Source organism: Felis catus, chromosome F2 (assembly GCF_018350175.1).
Source record: "Felis catus isolate Fca126 chromosome F2, F.catus_Fca126_mat1.0, whole genome shotgun sequence".
In the NCBI taxonomy this organism is placed as follows: Eukaryota; Metazoa; Chordata; class Mammalia; order Carnivora; family Felidae; genus Felis; species Felis catus.
This window is the reverse complement of record NC_058385.1, coordinates 75,745,750-75,768,156: the sequence shown is the minus strand read 5'-3', so window position 1 is coordinate 75,768,156 and position 22,407 is coordinate 75,745,750. Positions and strand designations below refer to the sequence as shown.

The 22,407-nt window shown below is 51.2% G+C and overlaps 1 protein-coding gene across 9 annotated transcripts in view; it reads left to right on the top strand.

Moving 5' to 3' along the window:
* Positions 1-22,407, top strand: part of ZFAT (zinc finger and AT-hook domain containing) — a 286,335-nt gene that overhangs the window by 89,020 nt on the left and 174,908 nt on the right. For 3 of the 9 annotated variants that reach the window (XM_045050261.1, XM_023248129.2, XM_045050260.1), the window contains exon 1: positions 6,871-7,063. The exons of 2 other annotated variants lie outside the window; for them this stretch is intronic. In XM_045050261.1, the coding sequence (XP_044906196.1) occupies positions 7,045-7,063 (19 nt within the window). In that variant the 5' untranslated portion in view covers positions 6,871-7,044. Of the gene's footprint in view, positions 1-6,870; positions 7,064-22,407 lie in introns of those variants that run through there. 4 more of the 9 variants (XR_006592795.1, XM_019823176.3, XM_019823173.3 and 1 more) reach the window with 4 other exon arrangements.

The following is a 22,407-nucleotide window of genomic DNA, read 5'->3' as shown; positions in this document are numbered from 1 at the left end:
TAACGCTTTGTTCACTGTTGTCTCCCTGCGCCCTACGAGGGTGGTGAAGGCTGTGTGAGACATAAACCTCAGAGGGCTTAGGAAATTCTAGAAGATCGGGCCCATGTTGTCACCAGCATTTACTTGGTTTCATTCCCACCATTCTGGCAGCAGCTAGAAGCTTCACGTCCACAGCGCGTCCCCCTGGTGATCATATTTTCTGGGGCTTGTGAAAGTTGATAACGAGAAGGCTCACTAAAGGGGACTGGGGGGGGGCAGGGAAGGGGGAGCCACACAGGTCAACGTCGGTTACAAAGGAGTGTCAGTTACAGGGAAAGACCGCATGGTCTCCCATGGGAGATCGGCCACGGCTTCAACGCGGCCCTGAGAGACCCTCACGAGCCCTGAACCCCTGCCTTCCTCCCGTGGACCTTCCTTCAGAAAGACCCCTCCCAACTTCCTCCTTCTTCTCCGAAAAATAACATTCCTCTCCTCCGTCTGTGGCACTTGCCTGTGGTCTGGCCGGAGCTTGCTCATCCCGAATTGCAATTCTCTATTCCTGAACAAACCATTTTCGCTGGTAAAAAAGGCCGTCTTACTTGTAAGGTTAACAGCCCCAAAGGGCGTGTGTGGTCTGAGAGGTGCACGGACCCCCGGGACGAAGGCCTGCACGGAATATTTGACTCTGGGATGCTTGGGGGAACACCTGCTTCCTTCCACCTCCAGGGGCCCCTGCGTGATGCCCTCTGCGGTCAGACCCTCCCTGGCTCGTCCTTCTTGGTGTCGTTTGCTCCTGCTGCTGCTTCTGGAGCTGCCTCCTGGCCTGTCTGCTCTGATCCAGATTCCAGTCACCATGAAGGCCTTTGCCAGGTTCCTTCTTTCTTCGTCAATAAGCCCCCCTTGGTTGGAAGACAGCCCGGAGCCCAGCCAGAGGCCTATCTCTCTCATTCCCCTTCTGCTTCTGAGAAGCAAGCTCTGCGCCCCACCTCAGGCAAAGGTGGGTGATGTCCCACGTCTGTAATCTATTGCTGTCCGGCAAGACCTCCAATTTCTCACAATTTCGTGGGCTGACTAGGCCCAGCCAGTGGTTCTTCTGTGCCACGTGCAGTAGCCAACGTCCCTCACGTGGTTGCATTGGCTGGAGTGCAGCTGGGACTTGAATGTCCAGCAGAGTCTCTTGTCCTCTGGCTTTTCTCGCCACGTGACCTCCGTGTCTGGTATTCTAGCCTGAGCTTCCTTGCAGCCTGGTGGCTGGCATCCAGGGAGACCCGGTGGGCAAGTGCCGATCAGGCCTTCGCTTGTGTCCCGTGGGTCAAAGCAAGTCACAAGGCCAATCCCAAAGTCAGTGTGGGAGGGGGTCACACGAGCATGTGATTGCAGGGAGGCATGGTTCATTGGGGGCCACTGTTGGAGGACTTCCCACAGACACTCTACAAGTGTCCTTTCTGTTGGGCCTTTACAAGAACAGTGAAAACAGTGCATATCTGTGTGGCTCCAGGGTCTGGTGGCTTAGCCTCAGTGGTTCCTTGCTACACTTTCCTCCCCACAAGACCTTGCACAAAGGGCCAGCCCCTCTACAAAGACGTTCTGCACATTTGCAGCTGGAAGTGATGGCTGTGTACCGGAACCTCCTCCGGGGGCTTTTTCAGGCCTCAGTTATGAGGAGTTTCAAAACACTATTAGCGTCTTTCATCGTTGTTGCTGACGTGGGCCCGAGAAGCCATCTAGTTAATCCCTGGTCCCCCAGCACCTCCATGTAACAGGCGAGGGAGCTGAAATCCACAGACCTTAAGTGACACAGTGGGTTGGTGGCAACGCCTGGATCACCACCCCAGCCCCTGACGCTCTGTCCAGTATGTTCCTCTGTATGCCCGGTGCCTGGTGTTGCTTTTTCTTTTGTCCCAGATGGACTGAAGCTACTTGGCCCAGCACAGCCACCACGGTGCTCACGGCACTTCCGGACCTTTGCCTCATTTGCCTCTCACAATTTTCCGATGTGGGATCAACACCTCTGATGCCCAGAGAAGGACAGCATGGCGCAAATGTGTCCCAAGTCCTACAGCTCCTGTCTGACACAGCTAGGACTGGAACTCAGGGCTGGGCCTCCAAATCTCCTCCCTCTCCTTTCTTCCCTAAAAAAGCATTCTGTTCACATGGACGGACATGCAAACTGTTTCAGAGGAATGTTCAGTGGAAACTAAGTCTCCCAGTGAGCCCAGATCCCTAGGCACAGACATCCTCACGATGCTGTCCGCTGCATCCGGTTTCTTTTCTGTATTTGCAGAGATTCTCTATGCGTGTGTAGTCGTGTTCATGCAGATCTTATCAAAACTGTTCACAAATGGTAGCTTGGTCCACACACCGTCCTGCACGCTGATTTTCACTCAGTGGTGTATCTTGGAGGGCACCCCTTACCCATCTCTCTCTCTCTCTCTCTCTCTCTTCTTTCATTCTTTGAAACAGTGTTTCCATGTTGGGTAAGCCAGCTCTGTAGTCAAGGACACGCAGATGCCTGTGCTTCTTCATAATCTCTTTTTTCTCTCTTCTGAACATCTACAACAGTGCTGCTCACACCACAGCCACAAAAGAAGTGTTTAATTATGCATTGTTCCTTTTCTCCACCTCCCGGGGCCACCCCCAGTGTGCGCCCCTCCCCCCAGTCCCTGCCCTTCACTCCACAACTGTTTATCGGGCCCCTGTGATGAGCCTGGCACTCTGTTAGCCTCTGGCCAGTGCTCCTGCTTTTTCTTCTTGTTGCTGGGATCCAGGGCCACACATACCCCCTTCTTTTACATGGCCCAGTTACTGCTGCTTGTGGATGGCTGGAAGAATGTTTATTATACTTATCCAGCCTTTGACTTTTTCGTAAACTCTTCAAGCACAACTGATAAAACCTTACAAATCGTATCTCCTTAAACATGCACACATTTAGCCAAATTACCATTTCAGTATAACTTCTAATATAACTTCTAATATATGTCTCATGTAACTTCTCTTGAATGCTTTGAACACAAAAGTTTTTACTGTACCCTTGGCCTATTTGTAAAAATCGTAATGATTGATCTGACTGATTTTTTTTTGTTGTTGGTATTGCTATCAAACTTATTTTTGTACTTTTCCAGGATTGCGATATCAGACCCAAAAGAGAGAGGTTATCTCTTTCCCAGGTGCATTGAAATCACAGCTTTGGGGTCCCTGACTGTTGGGATTTTTAATTGGAACACAGAATCCTTCAAGGTGACTCGAAGGGGAGCAGGTGTTTGCTGGTTGGGGTGCCCTCTCTCAGATCAGGTTCAACTGTCATGTCAGCAGGACTTACCAGCCAGTTCTTGTACAGTAGATCTTCATGTACGGAAAACCTCAGATCCATCATGTTCTGCCTCAGTTTACAGCTAACTTCATTACGCATCCGTAGCATTTCGCTGTACTTGGTAGGGCCACATAGCAGCGGAATCTGTTAGCCGTTCTCCTAGGACATTTGCCTAATCCATTAACGTGCGACACCAATCACTGACTCGCTGGCCTTGACCAAGCCCTTCCTGGTTTGGGTACAGTTTTGACTCTTTCTGGAAATTTTTAACACACTCGTAGTAAACTTACCTGCTTATACAGATGTATCACTTCATAAACAAATGTGGAGAACTTCAAGTAAGAACAGAACCCCATATATGCCAAATGCACCCACTTATGAAACTGTTCTATTTTTACCCTTTCTTGAATTATAACACATTTTGTAATTACACCTGACTTTTCCTTTTTTATCATTACAGTCTCACGCCTTTCATAGGCTCAACTTGTTCTCGTAGGTCAACCACCATAGACCTGGCTCCTTTCTGTGACGTGCAGGGAAGAGGGACCACCTCGTTCGCTGAGCTGACCGCTGCCTTTCAGCAAGAGCCCAGCACACTTTTTGCGGCATCCTGGTTTTCTGGCGATAGCATGGTGTTCCAGGACGTTCCAATTTTCCCTGCTCCCAAACGCAGACTCAGCTTCTTTGAGGGAGCCCTGGCTACTGCTAATGAAAAATACTATTGAGATCAATATTTAGGGGCTGAGGGTACAGGCTGACTGGTGAGGGGGCAGCACCCGATGGCCACAGAAAAGACAGAACTCAGAAAACATGTTCCTAAGGTCATAATTTGGTTCACGCCGAGACTGCTCATATCGTTCTAAATATTACTACCCCCTTTTCTTTTATACAATTTTAAATGGATTTTTCTCTACGGCGTGCCTATTTAGATTTTTAATACGTCACTCAGACTGTGATTATCCCCAGCTCTGATTTTATCATTGCTGTGTGCCTCAAGGCCCATTATTTGGAGGTCACCTGTATGTATCCTTTATCTAACCCTGCTTTCAAGAAGTGTCTCATAAAATTATGTATATATTCTCTTTTCATGTAAATGGATATTTGTCATGTAGATATGAGATATAATTATAAAATTATTGACACAAATATATTCAATTACAGAGATTACTTATTATGTAACTAAAAGCCATTTCATGTTCGCTGATAAACTTCTTGACACAAATTCTTTCACGTGCCAGCCTCGAGGGGCTGATTGCCACCAAAGGGCCAGCTGGGAAGCTAATCGCCTCTGGGAACCATTGTGGAAGTAGGGTGCTATTAATTATATAATTTTGAGCAATTTATACTTAATTCTACTAGTGTTTCTTCAATAATTGAAGCCATTTTGAGATATTACTGGCAAATGAGAAGAATAAAGATGTTTGCTCGTTGAAAATGTGCAAATCCAGCAGAGTGATGGCTGAGCTGGGATGGACTGATTTCTCCACTTGCAAATCTGGTCCCATAGAAAGGGGAGTCTTTGTTGTTTCCATATGCTTGTGGCCAGGCCAGTTTTCCGTAATGATACATGTTCAGTGAATTTTCTTTGGATAGAGACGGAAGAAAATGCCATGAGAATAATAGAGAAAATCGTAGCTGTCCAAATAATGAACTCGGGACCGTCACCCGTAACTCACAACTTCTTCTTCTTCTTCTTCTTCTTCTTCTTTTTTTATTTTGACATTGTTAATATTCTGAGGCAACTTGGTTTTCAGATAAATTCTAAATTGCTTCATTTCCAAAATTCATTTTGGTCACCACATCCAGGAACAATCCGTCTCCTAATCAATAACTGACATTTAAATGCACCTGCAAGAAAGCAACCCAGCGCGAGACCAATGTTGTCAGCAACCAGAGCAACCCTACTTTCCTGACAGACATTGATTCACAGCAAAATAGCGATTATTGTAAATATTTATAGTTCTAAAAGGAAAAGCTCATCAATGCAGCGTGTTGAGATTCCAAATGAAATCGGTGATGGGCTCCACCTGGCCATTTATTTGTGAGGTAGGATGCGATGGGTGTGTGGCAGCAACCTTGGAAGAGCAGTAACCTTCCAAGAGTCTTGGAATTGACTCTTTGGGGGCACGGCGGGTAGTTCGGGCACGCCTCTGGTGGTGACGTGCTAGAATGGGAAGAACACCGGGTGGGGAGAGACTAGTTCCACACCTGGGTCTTCACTGGCTTGCTGTGTGATCTCAAAAAGCCACATAACCTCTCTGAGCGTTGCTTTCCTCATCTAGAAAAGAACAATAATCATGTCTGTCCAATTTAACATCCCTGGTTGTTATAATGATGAAAGAAAAGGGTGGGGGAAGGAGATATCTCTGAACATGGGCAAATGAATGTGGGGTCTCATAAGGACTCTTTATCTCTCAAGAACAGGGTTAAGGAGCAAGACACATGGTTCCGGAGAAATTTGATGCGTCACCCTAAAGCTCAAGGTCCCTGGGAGTTTTACTACTGAAACGCAGGTGACCCTGGGAACGAATGTGTTGCTCATTCAATACTACTGTGCAGTAGGAGCTGGGAAACCAGCATGAGAGAGAGAGAGAGAGAGAGAAAGAGAGAGAGAGAGAGAGCGCGCTCCGAGTGGCCTCTGTGCACCTGGTGTAGCTCACGGACAGATAAATAACTGTCAGGGTCCTTTCTAGTTTCCGGAGCCGAAGGGGCGACCTAGGCGAGATGGAGGTTAAGTTCGTGTCAGGCAGTGACACTGCTATGTAGAAAACAGGGACTTAGGATGGTTACTTTGGACGGGGTGGTCGGGGAGGGCCCCCGTGGAGATGTCACCGGAGCACTGATCCGAGGCAAGCGGCAGAGCGGGTCCCCTCCGAAGCAGAAACCGAAAACAAGGTCATCACATCTCAAGCAGACAGGCTGCTTGCAGAAGGAAGGCTGCGCGCCAGACTCGGGAACGGGAGCGAGGCGTGCTCACACGCAACTGAGACTTTGTGCGGGACGCTCAGGTCGGAGGGCAGTCGCTTTCCCGAGGTGGCTCCAGGCTGCTGAATTCTGGCTGCACCACCGGGACTAAATGGAGCCGGGCACCCCCAGCGGAGAGCATCCAGCTCTGCTACGGGGACACTGCAAGCAACCCTGGAGAGGGAGGCAGGCTGTAACCTCCCCGACTGACAATTTAGTAAACTCACACCCAGGGAAGTTAAGCCGCTGTCCCAGATTAGTTAGTAAAGGGCAGAACGGGGACAGGAACCCAGAACTCTCCTTGCACGTCTAGCCCGGTGGCTCCACGTCAGGTGAGTCCAAGGATGCACAAGCAGGTAGATCTGCTGGCTCCCGGCACAAATGGGAAGACTCCCAATCCTGCGATCCGCACTCCAGGCCTCTCGTTAGCTCCTTCCCAGGAATGGCTCAAAAAGCGGAGCGGTGGAATCCCCGGAGCGGGGCGCCAAGCGCGGCCGCCGGCCCGGAGCATGCGCACTGGCCCGTCCCAGCCTAGACGCGCTCCGCGCTGGGGGAGGGTCACCCGAGGCTGACGTCCGCTACGCCGGCGTCAGCGCCCCGTGAAGAGGAGGGCGAAGACTCCATCCGCCATGTTGGATGCCGCAGATTCGCCATAACCTCGCCGGCTCTTTTCTTAAAAAAATAAAAATAAAAAGCGAAGCATCAGCGGGGCGCCCCGCCTTCTCGGTCGGCGCGGGAGGGGGCCCGGAAGAGCCCGAGGCTTTTTTTTCCTCCGCGGTGGGGGCGTTGCCATGGAGACGCGGGCGGCAGGTGAGCCGGGCTGGGGGTTGGGGTGGGGATGAGGTGGGGGTGGGGCACGGCGCGGCGCGCGGGAAGCCGTTTCGAGTTCGGAGTCGGGAAGAAGCGCGCGGGCCGCCGGGCGGCGGAGGGATCCGCGGCCCAGGGCGGAGAGCGGACGTAGCGGCGTCCTTCGACAGCACGTTCAGTCGTTGGTGGTATCCCGCCGCCTCGGGGTTTTATTTAGAAAAAGTCACGAGAGAGCCAGCCGGAGAGCGAGCGAGGGGAAACTGCGCGCGCGCGCGCGAGAGGCCGTTTCCAGGGCAACGGGGAGGGCCGGGCGCGCGCCCCGGAGACGGAGCGCAGGCGTCCTGGCTGGCGGGAGGTTCGAATCCCGGCCTGTCAACTCTGGCCAGCGGCGCCTGGCTGGGGCCTCCTTCTTGCCGGGCCTCAGTTTCCTCCCCTGTGAAATGGGTAGCTCCTTTAGACCCATGTAGAGACAGGGTTCGACCGAGCTGCTGCAGGAAAGCTTTGTGCCCTGTAGAGGGAGCCGTAAACGCCAGGGAGTAGCGTTGTTGCTGCTGGTAGCGGTGAGACAGGCAGTGATAGATTATCCTTTGCCCGCTACCTGCCGCCCAGCTCCTGAGGGGCCCTGTTCCTCACCCTCTGAAGTTAAACTCCAATGCCACCTCCTCCAGGCAGCCCTCTGTGGCTTCGCCGCCGGACCAGCCTCTCCGCAGACTGGCCCCAGTAGGTGTCGGATCTAACAGACCCTTAACCTTGAGCACCTGTGGTTAACAACATGGTCCACACGCCGGCGCTGACCTCAGGCTTTTTGCTGCTCGGTTCTCCGGGCAGTTCTAATTCGTGTGTCATTTGCCGATGAGGGACAAAGGATCAGAGAGGTCAACTGCATACAGCTTGAGAATGACAGAGTTGAGGCCTTAAAAAAGTCCTCTTCCTCCAGTTTGGGATGCAATCCAGACTCGTGCGTGCCTGCCAGGCTGTACTTCCGTCCCCCCATTGGTGCTTGGCCTCCGGTCCGTGCTCGGGCCGCACTTAGCCAACAGATCTGCCTCTTCCAGTCCTGTTTCCTTGCCGAGCCCGGTGACCTTTCAGAAATGCAAACTGTCCCCTCTTGGCTTCATCAGAGCCTGGCCGCTCGTACGGAAGCATCTGTAGTGAGCGTCCCCAGCTGAGGCTGGAGAAGACACCCGAGCTTATGTGTGCTGGCCATGGGGTCCGCTCCGCCAGCACCCCGGGGCACTCTACCCGGCTTCTTGGGTTGAAGCCAGAGCCTTGCATGGCACCATTCTCTGCATGCCAGGGTTGGGTAGACAGCCGTAGACCCTTGGTCCCCTCCTCATCCTGTAGTTGTGTCAGATCCTCGGGTGTGTGGAGTGGACCCAGAGCGGGTGGTGGGGTCAGGCCCCCCTGAACTGCGCCTGCATGCTTTCTTAACCTGATGACAGCTTGGTTTGTCGCCTCCCAAATGATTCCGCTTGGGCTGATGCACAGAACGAACTGCCCACGTCTCCTGTTTTGGAGTTGACCTAACAGTCTTTGAAAAGAAACCTGGGCCTCTGTTGCAGTTTCCTTCAATTTCCAGCTGTAATAAACAGAAGAGATCATGTTTCTAAATGTATCAATGTCAACTTGTGATCAGTTAATTTCTTTTTAAAAATTTTTAAAATTGTTTTATTTATTTTTGACAGAGAGAGAGAGAGGGAGAGAGAGAGTGCGTGAGTAGGCAAGCAGGGGAGAAGGGCAGAGACAGAGGCAGACACAGAATCCAAAGCAGGCTCCAGGCTTCAAGCTGTCAGCACAGAGCCTGATGCAGGGATTGAACTCACAAACCCTGAGATCATGAGCTGAGCTGAAGTCACACGCTCAGCAGACTGAGCCACCCGGGCGCCTCATGATCAGCTAATTTCTGAAGAGAGTTTCCTGTTTTGCCTGGTTTTTAGGTTAATTTAGGGGAAGCAGTACAATAAATGATAGCAGGATGCATACCAGGATGGATTTGCCTGTGATCTGGGCAGGCTTTTGGTGTACACCCGCTGAGATTGTCATCGTGGTCATTTGCAGATCTATTACACATCGCTCCCTTCTCAGCCTTTCTTATTTACCTGGTAAAATGGTTCCTGTTTCTTTTCTCCCCTTACCTTATAATTTACGTAACAACTTTTCAAAGATAGCTGTCCTTAAGTAGAATTAAGTTTCTGCCTAGGGCAAGGGCAGTCCAAGAATTAGGTGTATCGAAAAAGACTCTCCTTAATTGCATTTCCTTTTATAGATAGTTTCATCCTTGCCGCCTCTGAAAATCTCCCCATCAAGCGGGGCCAATTTAATTAGGTAGAAGGGACTTAGCTTAGAGTTAAGTTTTCTCTTTGTTCTCAGCTGTTTATCCTGTTAAAATTTCACTGTCTTTGAAATTTTTCAAGGGCAGGTGTCAACCTTAGGAGTGGGAACCATTGGGAGGGTGGGAAGAACGGGGTCCCGAGATTCCTGACCTGAGGGAAGTCACACGACTCTCTCGGAACCCCTGTGCTGTCCCTCCTCCTGCAAAAGGAGACTTAATCCTGTCCCCTGCTCAGGGCCTGGTGCCCTGTGGCTGCTGGTGGAAGTCTGGTATTTATCCCTTTTCAACCCAGACCCCATCTCTCCCTTGTAAAGCCTAGCGTGTTGTTTGTTATCTCCTTGCTGCTTGAAAACACTTGTGGTTGGAAAGGCTCAGTAGGCTTTAACTTTTTAAATATATTTTGTTAATGTTTATTGTTGAGAGAGAGAGAGAGAGAAAGCCCACCAGCAGGGGAGGGGCAGAGAGGGAGACACAATCCAAAGCAGGCTCCAGGCTCTGAGCTGTCAGCACAGAGCCCCATGTGAGTCTTGAACTCACGAACCGCGAGATCATGACCTGAGCCAAAGTCGGACACTTAACCGGCTGAGCCACCCAGGCACCCTTGATTGATTTTTAAAGGACAAAAAAAAAAGTGGGGCACCTGGGTGGCTCAGTTGGTTAAGCATGCGACTTCGGCTCAGGTTAGGATCTCACAGTTCATGAGATCGAGCCCCGCGTCGGGCTCTGTGCTGACAGCTTGGAACCTGGAGCCTGCTTCGGATTCTGTGTCTCCCTCTCTCTGTGGTCCTCCCCGCTCATGCTCTCTCTCTCTCTCTCTCTCTCAAAAATAAATAAACATTAAAAAAACTTAAAAAAAAATAAAAGGAAAAAAATAATCTGCGAGTGAAGCCCATAGACATATTAACCATTTATTACAGATTTGAAGTCCCTCTCTCTTTGTCAGGGAACATAAAGTATATAATCAAATTTGCTAGTGAAAAGATCACACTCAGCATATTAACGTAAAAAGGATTTCAAATCTGGTAACAGACTTTTCTTTGTTCTTTCACATCGTGTAACAACTGGAGCTGCAAAGCCTTGGACTCTGGAATCTGGCCCCTGGGTGCCCAGACTGGCTCCCGGCTGAGGCGGGGTGGGCAGGGTGGGGGCCTGGCTTTGGAGCTGCTGCTGGCTTTGCTGGGGGGGGGGGGGGGAGCCGCTCAGCCACGGCCCCTGGAAAGAAGGAGCAGAAGGCTTTGGGAGCAGTGTTCTGGAAATGGGGTCTTGGATGTCCTGGCACCTCGTAGGGTGCCTTCCGTACGGCTTCCTTCTCCGTCAGACCTTCTCTTTGCTTCTCTGCCCCTTAGGACCTTTTCTTTTCCTTCCACCCTCTCCCCTTTTTTTTCCTCCTTCCTCCTTTTTTTTTAATTTAAAAAATTTAAAAATTCTTTTCCTGCCAAGGGGATTCCTGGGTCCACTTAGATGTTTGTGCCCAACTTTGTGTCAGGAGCTGGGGACGTAAAGTATGACACACTGTTTCCTTCTGAGGCTCTCACGCAGTCCTAGCAGTTGGAAAACCCGTTCCCTTAGGAGAAAGTGCCAGGTGCTACGACGGAAGCGAGCCCCAAGAATCAGGGCTTCAGAAGGGGTGCCCCCGGCCCAGCCAGGGGATTCTGGGAGGGCTTCCTGAAGGAGGAGGTGCCTGAGCTGCAACTTTCCGGGTGAGCGGAGGGGTACCGCAGAGGGCCGTGTGGTACAGAGACACAGATGTGACCCAGCCACAGGCGTGCTCTGGGTGACTAGGTGAGCACCGGGGCTGGAGCCCGGGGTGCGGGTGCTTGAGGTCTGTGGTGAGGTGATGGTCTTTGGAGGGGCAGAAAGCTGTTGGGACTTGACGATGGAAACTTTGGAGAATGAGAGCGAAAGGGGGCCTGCCAGTTTGCCTGTTACCAGCTGCCTGAGGTCAGTGTTTTTGAGGTGCAGAAATACACAGTGAACATACAGACCTTAAGTGTGCGCTGTGACCACCCATGTTACCCGCGCCCCTGACAACATCCGGAACTTTTCCCTCACCCCAGAAAGTTGCCGTTTGCCCCTTCCCACCCGATTCCTGCCCTTCACCCCAAGCACTCACTGGTCTGAGTAATGTTGCCAGAGATAAACTACTTTTTGAAGCACATGCGAGAATTCTTTGGTAGCTGGTGTCTTTCAACTCAGCATAAAGTTTCTGAGACCCAGGGCTTTGTCTCTTTTTATTTTCCGCTAGCGTTCCATCGTACGGATGTGCCACAGCCTGTTTATAGGATCACCGTCTGAGCTCATTTCCAGTTTTTGGTTGTTGGGAAAAAGCTGCCACGGACATTCTACAAGGTTTCTTGTAGACGTAGATTTGCATTTCTTTTGGGTAGTGGAGCGGCCGGCTTGTAGGGCAGAGGTATATCTAACTTTTTAAGAAATGTCCAAATAGCCTCCTGGAATTGAGCCATTTTGCACCCCCGTCAGCAGGTGTAGGAGAAATACGCCTGCCGCACAGGCTCAGCCACATTCAGTGTTTAATTTTTTTTTCCTTTGATCTATTTTAGAGGGTGTGCAGTAACATCTCATTTAACTTGCATTTCCTTGATGATCAGTAATACTGAGTACTTTTTTTTTTCCTTTTTGTGCTTATCCGCCATTTGTATACCCTCTTTGAAGAAATGTCTGTTTAAATCTTTTGCCCATTTCAAGCATTGGGTTGCTTGTCTTTTTAATTGTTGACTTGTGGGAGTTTGAATGAGTCCTTTGTCTTACGTATGTGTTGTGAATATTTTCTCCCAAGCTCTGCTTGCTTATTAATCTCATTAATACTATCTTTTGTTCAGCATAAGCTTGTAATCTTAATAAAGTCTGAGTTACCATTATTTTTGCTTTATAGGGAGTACTGTTTGTATCCTCTCTGAGAAATGTTCTCCTCCTTTAAGATCATGAAGATATTCTCCTAGGTGTGTTTGTTTATTTATCTTTTTTTAAAGCTTTATACTTCTTTTAGGTTTAGGTGTACCATCTATCTCAGATTAGTTTGTGTATGGTGTGAGGCAGGGATCCTGATCCCCGGTTCCCCCTCCCAGTGTGGATGTGCAGTGTTTCCAGCCTCCTTTGTTAGAAGAGACTTTTTTTTCTCCATTGGATTATTTTGGTTCCTTTGTTGAAAATCATATGTGGTTCCATCTCTGAGCTCTCTGGTCTTTTCCATTAGTACCATACTGTCTGGATTACCATAGCTGTATAGCAATTTTTGAAGTTAGAAAGAATATAAAGGAGGACATTTTGGAGGGTCAAAATGCAGGCCAGAGCGAGACCCGTCATTAGGTGCCCTTGTCGTGGGGCCCAGGGTTGATGACACTCATTCACCCCAAGGCAGTGGCTGTGGGAATAGAGGTTAGGGCAGGTTCAGCGAAATAGCTGAGAGGGAAAACCTTTGGGACTGGTGATTGATTAGGTTTTACCTTTGAGACCAACAAGCCTTCCTTCTGTGTTTGCTTTTAGGGAAGGAGGAGTAAAGAACCTACCAGGCATAGGGATGTGAAACTTCCCAGGCTTTGTACATGCAGTGCTGGTTCATGATTTTCAGTTCCTTCCTGTGGTGGTGCAGAGAAGGCCTTTTGAATTCTCCCTGTTTTTATTTCTGAGTTGGGGGGGGGGGCTGGTGCAGAGCTGGTGCAGACCCTTCCTGGGGACTGAGTCCCTGCTCCCCCCACTTTGAAGAGTCCCCTGAGGCAGACTGTCACGTGCAGCCCTGGTTGCTCTGCCCTAGGAGGGCCCTGTGGCTCTGTGTTGGGAGCCTCTGGGGGCTCTGGGACTCTGTCCTGCCCGGGAGTGAGCCCTGCCCCCGCCATTCCTCCCCTGGCCACAGGCGGGGAGCCAGGCTCAGTAATGCAGGGAGTGGGGGCACTGGGATTGAAGAGGGTGGAAGTCCTGCCCTGCTCTTCAAGGGACAGGGACCCTGGCAAGTCACTGAGCCCCTGTCTCTTTGTGTATAAACGTGGTTCCTGTCGTGAAGGTTTGGGAACACGCCTGGCGTACGGCAGGTTACTTTCCTTTCTTCCACCATCCATCTTTTCGTTCTTTCCCTCTGTCCTCATTTTCCATTCCACTCTTCCTCTCTCAAGCCTCACCTTCTTCCCCTGAGCGGCTTGTACGTTCCAATAGGGTCATTGAGAATTAAATGCATAATGAGAGGGGTTTGTAATATTTGTGTAATAATCCACAATAAAATATGATACAGTGGCCTGATCCTCTATTAATCGTGCAGTTGCTGGGGGAATAAGATGGGATCTGGTAATGATAACAGTCATTTCTGCAGACCTGCTCAGTCAGGTGCTTCACATCTCTGATACAGTTTTTCTGCACAAAAGCCATGCGAAGTGGCCGCATTCTCTCTGCTTTGCAAACGAGGAAGTAGAGGCCCAGGCTTGTTAGGGGGAGCTGAGTGGGTAACCCAGCGTTTGGACCAGCAGCAGGGCATACTTTGGGCCTGTGACCCCTTGGAGAGTCTCCTTCCAGGTGCTCTGTTAGGACCTTGCCTACTTCCAGAACGTGGGCCTGGGCCAGGCTGTGGGTGAAGGTCCAGGGTCTTCTCTTTAGGCCTGGCAGCTGGGGGAGATCTGGGTCACCAGAGAGAAGAGGAACCTCTTCCTGCAACTGCTGACACGTATGCAGTCCTACTGTGTGTGCGTGGCCCTGGCTGGGCTGGGTGCAGCAGCTGAGGCATGCACCTTTGACTGTCCCCACTGGGCTCTGGTGTGATGCCCCCAGAAGCTGGGCCTCGAGGGGCCCCGAGAGGCCTATTCTCAGGGAGCTCCAGCCATGGAGAAGACGAAATCGATTACAAAACGGGCAAAAGGTTTGCGGGAGACTTTACGGAGGAAGTGATACAGGTGTCCAGGAAGCTTGGGAAAAGACGCTGGATGTCACCATCACTGGGGACACGCAGCTTAAAGCCACAACAAGGTACCGCTGCACGTCCACCAGAGTGGCCGAAACTAAGAAGACTGACAATACCATGGGCGGGTAAGAAAGCAGAGCACCTCGAACACTCACGCGTCGCTGCTGGGGATGCAGGACGGGGCAGCCGCCTTGGAAGGAGAGCGGGGGTTTCTGACAACGTCAGGCATCCGCTCGCCAGGTGGGTCCGCAGTTCCGCTCCTGGGTGATCACCCAAGATAAGCGAAACGTGTGTCCGTGTGTCACGAACACGACATACGTGCCACACGCATGCTTTATTGCTGGTAGCTGCCAACTGGAGCCACCCCAAAATGCTCATCAAATGATGGATAACTAAACCTCCTGCGGTAGAGCCGTCCAATGGAATACTGCTCGTCCGTAGAAATGAGGGAACTACTGATGCAGGCAACAACCTGCTTAATCCCCAAAACGTGTTAAGCGAGGGACGCTGGCCGGCTCAGTCGTTAAAGCGTGCAGCTCTTGGGGCGCCTGGGTGACTCGGTAGGTTAAGCATCCGACTTCGGCTCAGGTCACGATCTCACGGTCCGTGATTTCGAACCCTGCGTCGGGCTCTGTGCTGACAGCTCGGAGCCTGGAGCCTGCTTCTGATTCTGTGTCTCCCTCTCTCTCTGCCCCTCCTCTGTTCATGCTCTGTCTCTCTCTGTCTCAAAAATAAATAAACGTTAAAAAAAAAAAAATTTAAAGCGTGCAGCTCTTGATCTCAGGGTTGTAGGTTCGAGCCCCACGTTGGGGGTAGAGCTTATTTAAGAATAAAATCTTAAAACAAAGCAAAGCAAAAGCCTGTTAAGCGAAGGAAGCCAGACACAAAAGACCACCTACTGCGAGGACCAGGAGAAATTGGAGCCCTCGTGCTCCGTTGGTGGGGATGGCGATCACACCAGACGACAGTATGGAGGGTCCTCAAAAAATTAAAAAATAGGACCAGCCTATGATCCAGCAATTCTGTTTCTGTGTAATGCCTGAAATAATTGAACTCAAGGACTCAAAGTGAAAGTTGTGTGTGCAGCATGTTCACAGCAGCATTATAGGCAGTAGCCTAGAGACAGAAACAACCCGAACGTCCATTGACCGATGAATGACTAAACCGAATGTGGTCTGTACGTACAACGGGATATTGTTCATTCTGTGTGTGTGTGTGTGTGTGTGTGTGTGTGTGTGTGTGTATGTGTGTGTGTGTTAAAAGATGTTTATTACAGTTGTTTAGGGCAGCAAAATGTTAGCTAACGTAATGGTTAATAAATTATGATGTGTTTACAGAAGGAAACGTTAGGCAATCTATTCATTCTTAAAAATTTTTTTCCACATTTATCTATTTTTTTGAGAGACAGAGACAGAGTGTGAGCAGGGGAGGGGCAGAGAGAGAGGGAGACACAGAATCGGAAGCAGGCTCCAGGCTCTGACCTGTCAGTACAGAGCCCGACGCAGGGCTCGAACCCACGAACCGCGAAATCATGACCTGAGCCAAAGTCAGATGCTTAACTGAGCCACCCGGGCGCCCCTCATTCTCAAAAAGGGAAGGAAATTCTGACACATCCTTATGACTTGGATGAACCTTGAAGACTATGCTAAGCGAACTAAGCAAGTCACAGAAAGATAAATACTGGATAGTGTGATTCTACTTGTGTGAGGTACATGGGGTTGTCACATCCGTAGAGACGTTCCCTAGAATCGTGGTTGCCAGGGGCGCGGAGGAGGTTGGACTGGGGAGTTAGTCTCTATGGGAATAGAGGTTCATTGGGGGAAGATGAAAACCTCTGGAGACAGACGGTAGGGGTGGTTGCACATCAGTGTGAATGTACTTAAGGCCACTGAACGGTACTCTTAGAAATGGCTAAGATGATAAATTTTATGTTATTTTACTACGATTGAAAGAGAGCGTGATTCTAAGTTTCAGAAATTGTAGGAAACGCAGAACGACAGGGACAGGAAACAACCCGCGGTTACCGGGAGCTGTCAGGGAGAGGGATTGACCGCGGAGTCCTGGGGGAACTTTGTTCTGTGTCTGGATTGTGGTGATGGTTACATACCCGCATGCACATGTTTAAAGTCACGGAGTTGGGGGGGCGCCTGGCTGGCTCAGTGGGTTGAGCATCCGACTCGGGCTCAGGTCATGATCACGGCTCTTGGGTTCGAGCCACTTTAGGCTCTGTGCTGACAGCCCAGAGCCTGGAGCCTGCTTCCGATTCTGTGTCTCCCTCTCTCTCTGCCCCTCCCTGGCTTGCACTGTCTCTCCCTCTCTCTCCTTCAAAAATAAATAAAGTCACTGAGTTGTGCAGGGCCCCGGAAGTGCTACAGGTTGTACAGGGTAGATGGAGGGGACAGCGCCATGGTCGCTGCTGCCTGGGGTTGGGTGAGGGACTCCGGAAAGCCTTGAGGGTGATGGTGGAGGCGTGATCAGGACAGTGGGAGTGTAGAGCAGGGGTGAAGGCAGGGGGGCATGAAGGAGCCCAGCAAGGTGAACAGCCTCTGCCCGCCCTCCTCGCTGACCCTCCACAGCCTCGTGTCTTCGGGGTCCGGGGCCAGGCTTGAGCGCTGAGCCCGGACGGCCTTCCCTGGCCCTGCCTGTCCACTGCCTGAATCTGGGGTCCCCATCCCGTTGCCTGGCCACCGGCTTGGGTGGCCTTGAGGTCCCCTGGAAATGTAGGCTCTGGAGAACAGCACCGGCTTTGCAGTCGAGACCTGGCTTCGAATTTTCCGCCCCATCGTGTGACAGTTCTTTGGGCTCCTTGGAGCCTCCGTTGGCACTTGGGTGACCCGGGGGAGCTCAACATCCACCAGGAGTTTATTGTCTGGAGGGTGGAGTCCGATGAGGGGGGAGGTCTGAGGCTGGTGCTGACTCCGGGGCTTTCGAGGGGGCCCTGAGGACTCACCGAGCAAGCAAGCCCAGCCGAGCACGGGGGCCTCGAGGGGCTTAGCAGAGACTCAGGGAAGCCCCTCCTTAATACCAGCTGGCTGTGCTGCTGGCCTCCACCCTCAGAGGCTGTCCCTGGCCCGACTGCCACCTTGGCTGTGTGACGGCTGGACCTGAACCTCACCTTGGACGACCGCTCCCCCCCCCCCCCCCCCGCTACGGTCCCGGCACTGCGAGAAGCGCTTCGCAGCCTCGCTCTCTGCAGGGGAACCGTGGTCCTCCTAGTCTGGGTCCTCCTGCTTTTCTGGCAGAGTCTAGAAGCATCCTTAGGCGGGCGTTTAACCCGTTGCCTGCCAGATTTTGCGGTTTGCCCTGGGGTGGGTGTGCCCTGTGCTCCGGCAGACCCAGCTTTTGTCCTCGCTTTCCTCTGCGCCCTGTGGGGCCAGGGGTGGGGGGCCGCGTCAGGTGCCTGGACTTTAGGGAAGGTTGTGGGGTTCTGGACGCCGAGGTGCCAGGAGCCCTGAACACCAGGCTCTGACTCTGCTTTTCTCCTGTCTCTCCCCCCTCCCCCTCTTTCTTACTCTTGTCAGTTTTTAGAAGGAAACCAAGCCATCATGCTCTAATTTTCCCTTTGAATTTTCCCAAGTCTTGCTTTCTAGTCGGAGGCCATGCGAGAGGTGCTCAGGTGAGGGGCACGGGTCGGGGGGAGAGCTTTTGTAGCAGGGGCCGGGAGGAAGGGATGGGGACTGCTTCCTGGCTGGAGTCCCGGGACGAGGTCTGGGGTAAGTGGGTAGCCAGGAGGGCGCTGTGCCCCTGACCCCTGGCGGCCCTCAGGAGGCCGGTCCTGTTGGGTGGGAGAAGAGTCCTGGGCTGGACACGATGGTCCCATTGACCTTCGGGGGCTCTGGCCAGAGTGGCTCAAGGAAGGAGAGAGTTGGGCGGATGTTTGATGTCTGGAATTGTTGGCCGTGAGGTGCACAGTTGTGATCAGGGCATTCTTTGCTGCCGCTGTTGAGAGCAGGAGCACGGTCAGCACAGAGCCCGACGTGGGGCTCGAACTCACAAACCGTGAGATCATGGCCTGAGCCGAAGTGGGACGCTTACCCGAATGAGCCACCAGGCGCCCCTGTTGTTTCTATCTTAAACAGATTCCTCAGCAAACCTGCTCTGTGGGTCTGAGCATCGTGCCCTGTTCCCCTCCGCTGCCCCTCCGGGGGCTGCTCTCCATCGCTCCCACTTTCTCTGCCTTTTCTTCCACTACTGCCATTAGTCGGGCGACTGTCTGCGTGTGTTCCTGACGGGCCCTGGTGACGCCTCATCCCCGTGGCTCCCGAACTGTGCCCGGCGTGTGCTGTCTGAGCTGGTGAGAGGGCTGCTGTGAAATGAGGGTTCTGTGGTTCAGGACCGGCCGTGTGAATATCACTGGTGTTTCTTGACTGAGGACGTCTCAGAGCCTGTCATGAGCCCCCCATCCTGTCCCTCTGCCTTCTCTCTAGAACACTGGAAGCCGGGTGGCAGACACAGTGCCCTTTCACCCACTCCTAAAGATTTCCAGTGTTTGTTTCTAAAAACAAGGTCAGTCTCCCACACAAGCACCTTATGATTATCAAAGTGAGAACACGATGCTTATAGTGCAGATTTCACCGACTGAAATTCAGGCTCACCAGTTCCGGTAATTTTCAATAGAAGCAAAAGGAAGCCCTGCCTTAGGCCCTGCGTTCAGTCCTTGTGTCCCTTTACCCTTTAAAGATGGCTTCTCCGTCTTTGTGTCCCACGACACTGTAGGGTGCGGGGCACTTGTTCTGCAACCTGTGTCCCTCCCTTGGGCCGTGTTTCACCATGATTCCATTCAGATCCTGCAGTTCGGGCACGGGGGTCACGGGGGATGCCACAGCAGGGGCGCCCAATTCTCAGCCCTCCTGTTGGGAGGACAGGACGCCCATTTGAGGGGGTCGGGTTCTTTCGAGATACAGTTACTATTCTTCTTGGTAATCGTCTCGTGATGAGACATTTTGAGACTGCATACTTACCGTGTTACTCTTCCTTCCTCAAACTTCCCTCGCTCGTGGTGTTAGCATCCGTTGATGATTTCTTGCCAGAATCCGTGATCACTGATGGTTGCCGGATGATGAGTTTCTAATGCCAGCGTTTCTTCCACATTTGCTAGTTGTCTTTCTATGCGAGCAAGAGTTCCTTTTTAAAATAAATCTGTCTATCTGTATTACTGTGGACTCATGAGTTCTTTCTTCAGTGGTTTGCAGGCCTTTACCATTATTTTGATCTCATTTCCCCATATTTGGCTGGTTGAAGCCTCTTTGACATGCCCCCTCTTTCTCTGAGAACCTCCTTGGTTTCTGTCCGATGAGGTATTCCTTTTCTGGCTCTGGAATCCGCTATTTCTAGAGGAGAAAGATGGTTGAGGTGGAGACTGGTATTTGGAAAAGGAGATCTGGGACTAGGCGGGCTCATTATTGCTGGAGTGTCTCCGCTTCACAGCAGGGAGATGGGCGCACGCCTGCACACACAGAAGACACGCAGACACGCAGAAGTTCGCACGTGGCCGACACACGTCCACATCTGCGGATCTTTCCAGTTCCAACCCAGCGGCACCTGCCCCTTCCGAGACACTGCCTCCCAGTACCCACAGCAAGTTACTTATCTCAATCCTAGGATATACAAAAAATAGTTTCTGAATTGCTAACCTGTGTCTCTGGGAAAGAAGCCAACTAACTCGAGTCCAGTATTTAATTAGATCTGTTTCCCGTTGACCTGAGGCATACCGTGGGAACACTGGCTTCCCAGGTGATTTGGGTTCGCCCTCCCCGCTCTTCCCTCCCACTTCCGTGTAGTTATAGTTGCTCATTTAAAGTTTGCTTCCATTCATTTGTTTGTATTTCATTTTAGGGATGATCCCCATACTTGCTTATTTGTTTTCCTACTTTAAGTGTGTGAATTTTTGGGTTGCGTGTATTTCTTGTATTTCAATACAAGGACCGAGTTCTGCTTTTTTTTTTTTTTTTTTTTTTTTTTGGTGGATGTGGGGTGCTCCGCACCTGTCTGGACTCTTCTGCCTTTCCCTGGGCATCTCACTTCCAGGCCCTTTGTCTGGGTCTGGTTTCTCTTAAGACCACCATTCCAAATGCTGCATTTGTTCCCATTTTAAAGAGTTGGAGGACCAGAGAAGCAAAGTGCTTTCCCCCGGAGGGGTAGGGGTTGGCTGGTGTCTGTCCCACCCAGAGCTCGCCTTGCTTCCCCGGCACAAGGTCTGACTCGTTCTGCTGGGAAGCGTGAGTGAAGAATGACTTGGTTAACATTGTTCTCAGGCCTTCCTAAGTGAGCACTCTGGAATGTTCTAGCCCTCACAACAAAGGAAATGTAGCATTTCTCTGTTTCTAGGTAGAGATCTTTGTTCTTTTTAAGCTTTTAACTGTATTTTGAATGAAATACAGTCTATTAGGGGAGACAGGAGTTAAACAAACACACCATTGAATACATGATTACGCGTTGTGGTAATTGCTGCTAAGGTGAATGAATACAGGGAGGGCAAGAGAAAGTAACAGAGACCTAATTTATATTGAAGGGGATTTAAGAAAAGTGTGTCTGAGAAAGTGAGGTTGGAGCTGAGATTGAAGAATGAGGTTCTTGAACCAAAACCAGTTTGCTGACGAGATCCCAGGCACCTGCCAGCTCTTTGCACTTTGCAGAATGTGCAGCTCGCATCGCTGAACCCGGCTCTTGGAGGCCAGAGTTCTCCTTTGCTCTTTATCGCCCCCTAGGGGGACATGTGTGTGTTTGGACTTGCGGCAGGTGGTTTAAGAGACCCTGGGGCCGTGGGCAGGACCGGCCTGGCCACCGCCAAGCTTGGGGACCCATCCGGTATGGCTGAAGGACTGGGATCCCAGGCTTGCGGGGGAGAGGACCTCGGGGACATCTGACGGCCTGTTCAGATCTAGCCAGAGGGGCTGGCCTCGCCAGGGTCACCCTGAGGCTGCACCACCTGAAGCCAGGCTGGGAAGAAGTTGCTTGACTTCTTAAAGTTCCCAGCTGTCTAAACATAAGTGGTAGCTGCCCAGACGCTGAGGGGTAGGGTCAGGTAGGGCTGTCTGTCTCCTGGACACTGGCTGGGGAGCTGAATTTAGGCACCTCTCTGTCCCTTCCAAGGCAAGACTCTTTGCGATTAGGCCACAAATAAAACCACAGTCACTTTAAATTATTCTCTCGTGAACAAAACGGGAGGGTCTGTACCTTACTCCTTTCTACACGTGCCTAGCATAGTATGTCACATGTATTAGGCACTTACTGAATATTGTATTGTGAAGGTAATGAATGTAAGTTACAATTACTTTCCCCCACAATGGCCTAGGCATTTGGAGAATATAATACTTATTTCATGTCTTAGTTACTAGGAACAGTGGGGCAGGTCATTCTGGTAGGCTGGGGTGGGTAGCCGGTGGGGTTTGGAGAATTCTTTTCCCATTGGCTCTTCCTGCCTCATGTAAAGCTCTGTTCTGAAATTCGAAAACACCTTGAACCCGTCTGGGAATTGGAGGGTAGTTCTTTCTCCTAGAATTCATCTTCAGGTTTAGAGTACTTCATAACTGAGACTGGTCTCAGGCTTTCATACTACGTAAAGCAGACGTTTAAAATTTGAAGTTAAGGGGCGCCTGGGTGGCGCAGTCGGTTAAGCGTCCGACTTCAGCCAGGTCACGATCTCGCGGTCCGTGAGTTCGAGTCCCGTGTCAGGTTCTGTGCTGATGGCTCGGAGCCTGGAGCCTGCTTCTGATTCTGTGTCTCCCTCTCTCTCTGCCCCTCCCCTGCTCACGCTCTGTCTCTCTTTGTCTCAAAAATAAGTAAATGTAAAAAAAAAAAAGTTTGAAGTTGAATTTGCATGTTTCCCACATCTGCCTCCGGTTCTGTGACCTCAGGAGCTTGGAGCAGCCTGTGACAGTAATGAAACGTTCCTCTGTCTTCTCCCTCTCCCGTAAAGATGTGGACAGGGATGCTGTTTGGCAAGGCCTAGATTTTCCAATTCCTTGTGTCGATTTTCCTAACTCGGTGGGTCCCAAGGATTTTGGGGGGAGTGGTGGAGGCCGTCTATAGTTCCCCTGGACGTGGGGGAGTAGAGCATGCATGCCACAGTTCTCTGACCTGCAGTGGGAAAGTTGCCTGGTGTTCTGGAAA